Source organism: Chaetura pelagica, unplaced genomic scaffold (assembly GCF_000747805.2).
Source record: "Chaetura pelagica isolate M959 unplaced genomic scaffold, ChaPel_1.0 scaffold861, whole genome shotgun sequence".
Taxonomy (NCBI): Eukaryota; Metazoa; Chordata; class Aves; order Apodiformes; family Apodidae; genus Chaetura; species Chaetura pelagica.
In genome coordinates, this window is record NW_009952092.1 from 228247 (window position 1) to 229813 (window position 1567).

General features: G+C 54.8%; 1 protein-coding gene across 1 annotated transcript; it reads right to left on the reverse strand.

The window, feature by feature from the left end:
* Positions 1 to 630: 630 nt before the first annotated feature.
* On the reverse strand, positions 631 to 1305 carry BCDIN3D (BCDIN3 domain containing). Its single transcript, XM_010005803.1, has one exon. The coding sequence runs from the start codon at positions 1303 to 1305 to the stop codon at positions 631 to 633; it is 675 nt and encodes a 224-aa protein (XP_010004105.1).
* Positions 1306 to 1567: the final 262 nt, after the last annotated feature.

The following is a 1567-nucleotide window of genomic DNA, read 5'->3' on the forward strand; positions in this document are numbered from 1 at the left end:
CACTCCCCAGAGAGCACAGCACTGCCAGCCCCCAGCCCAGCCCCCCAGCAGCACAGAACAGTTTGGGTTGGAGACCTTCAAAGGTCCATCCAGCCCAACTCCCCCTGAGTGTTTCCAGGGATGGGGTATTTAGCACCTCTCTGAGCATCCTCTGTTGACCAGACACCCTCTGCAATGATCCAGCTGATGGGTCCATCGCTGATAAACCAAGTTTATGTTTTCTCCAAGAGCATTTTTACTAAGAAAATATGACAAGAAGCAGAACAAACACTGTATCACATGGGTCCAAAAGAATTCCCCTTTCCTTGAAAAGCTTCAGGGACAAAAAAAGGCACATGCTCTCTTTTTCCAGGGAATGTTCTTGATACACACAGAAAGCACATACGTAGCAACTTTGCTTTCAAGAGCACTTTCTAGGAGCAGGGATCTCAGAATCCCCAAGGAAGGGTAAAACTGCCACTGCATTTTGCAGCTGGAAAGAAAAAAAATAGACCACACAGACATGACTTGCCTCAGACTCCCCAGGGAGGCCAAGGACTGGTCCCAGCAGGGATTTAGGTATTCCTAGATCTGCGTGTAAACAGCAAGCACCTCCTTGCCTAAGAGTTCATGAACATGAGAGGCCACTGGTCATCCCTGCTCCTGTTCTGAAGTCTCCCTGCCCTCGTGATTCGATCTAAAAAGCAAGAGGCTTCTGTCCCAGCTGGTGCTCCCAAAGCAAGACACCAGCTCCATGGCACAGTCCCTTGTTAGGATCTGGGTCACCCTCTCTGCCATGTCCCCGTTGATGGTGAGAGAGCGGAAGTGCTCGAAGTCGCTCCTGCCCAGGCGGCGCAGGCGCCGCGCGGCCGCTCGGTAGCACTTCCAGGGCTGGGGCTCCACCAGCAGGTACCGGCACAGGGAGGAGAGGAAGGACAGGAACTCCACCAGGCCACTGTCCCCGTGATTCAGGTGGATCCACATGGTCACAGACATGCAAAAACCGATGTCGAAGGCGGAGCGGCCGAAACGGCCCAGGTGGGAGCTCAGGAATGTCTCCCTGGCCCTGGGGTCCATGATGTCCAGGTTCGCGAAGGAGATGGAGGCAGGGAAGGGGCTGCACTGCTGAGCCCTCTGGATCAGCTCAGGGTCAATGTCACAGCACAGCAGGTTCAGCTCCTCTCCAGCTGCAGGCTGCTCCTGGCTGCCTTCGCCCTCCTGCAGGCCAAGGAGGTGCCTGTACAAAGCCACACTGAGCTCCTGCAGGGAGGAAAAGGAGAGGGGCTGGGGGGTCTGTGCTCCACCCCCAGCACACAGGATCCCCATCTCAGCCACAAGAGACAGGCTCTGAGCTTGAGGAGGATCAGAACAAGCTCACCAACAACCTTCCTTTCTGCAGCAAAAGCATCACAGCAGCCCTGACTATCAGACAGTCAACCACAGACTGGAACTAAACCTGTACCACCCCACTCGGGGTTTTTCTCCCAAAGCTGTGGGAAAGATTAATTTTAGTGGCAGAAATCCTGCTGGACACCCTCACCCAACGTGGGGGTGAAGATTTACTGGCTTCCCCAGGTGAGCCTCAGAG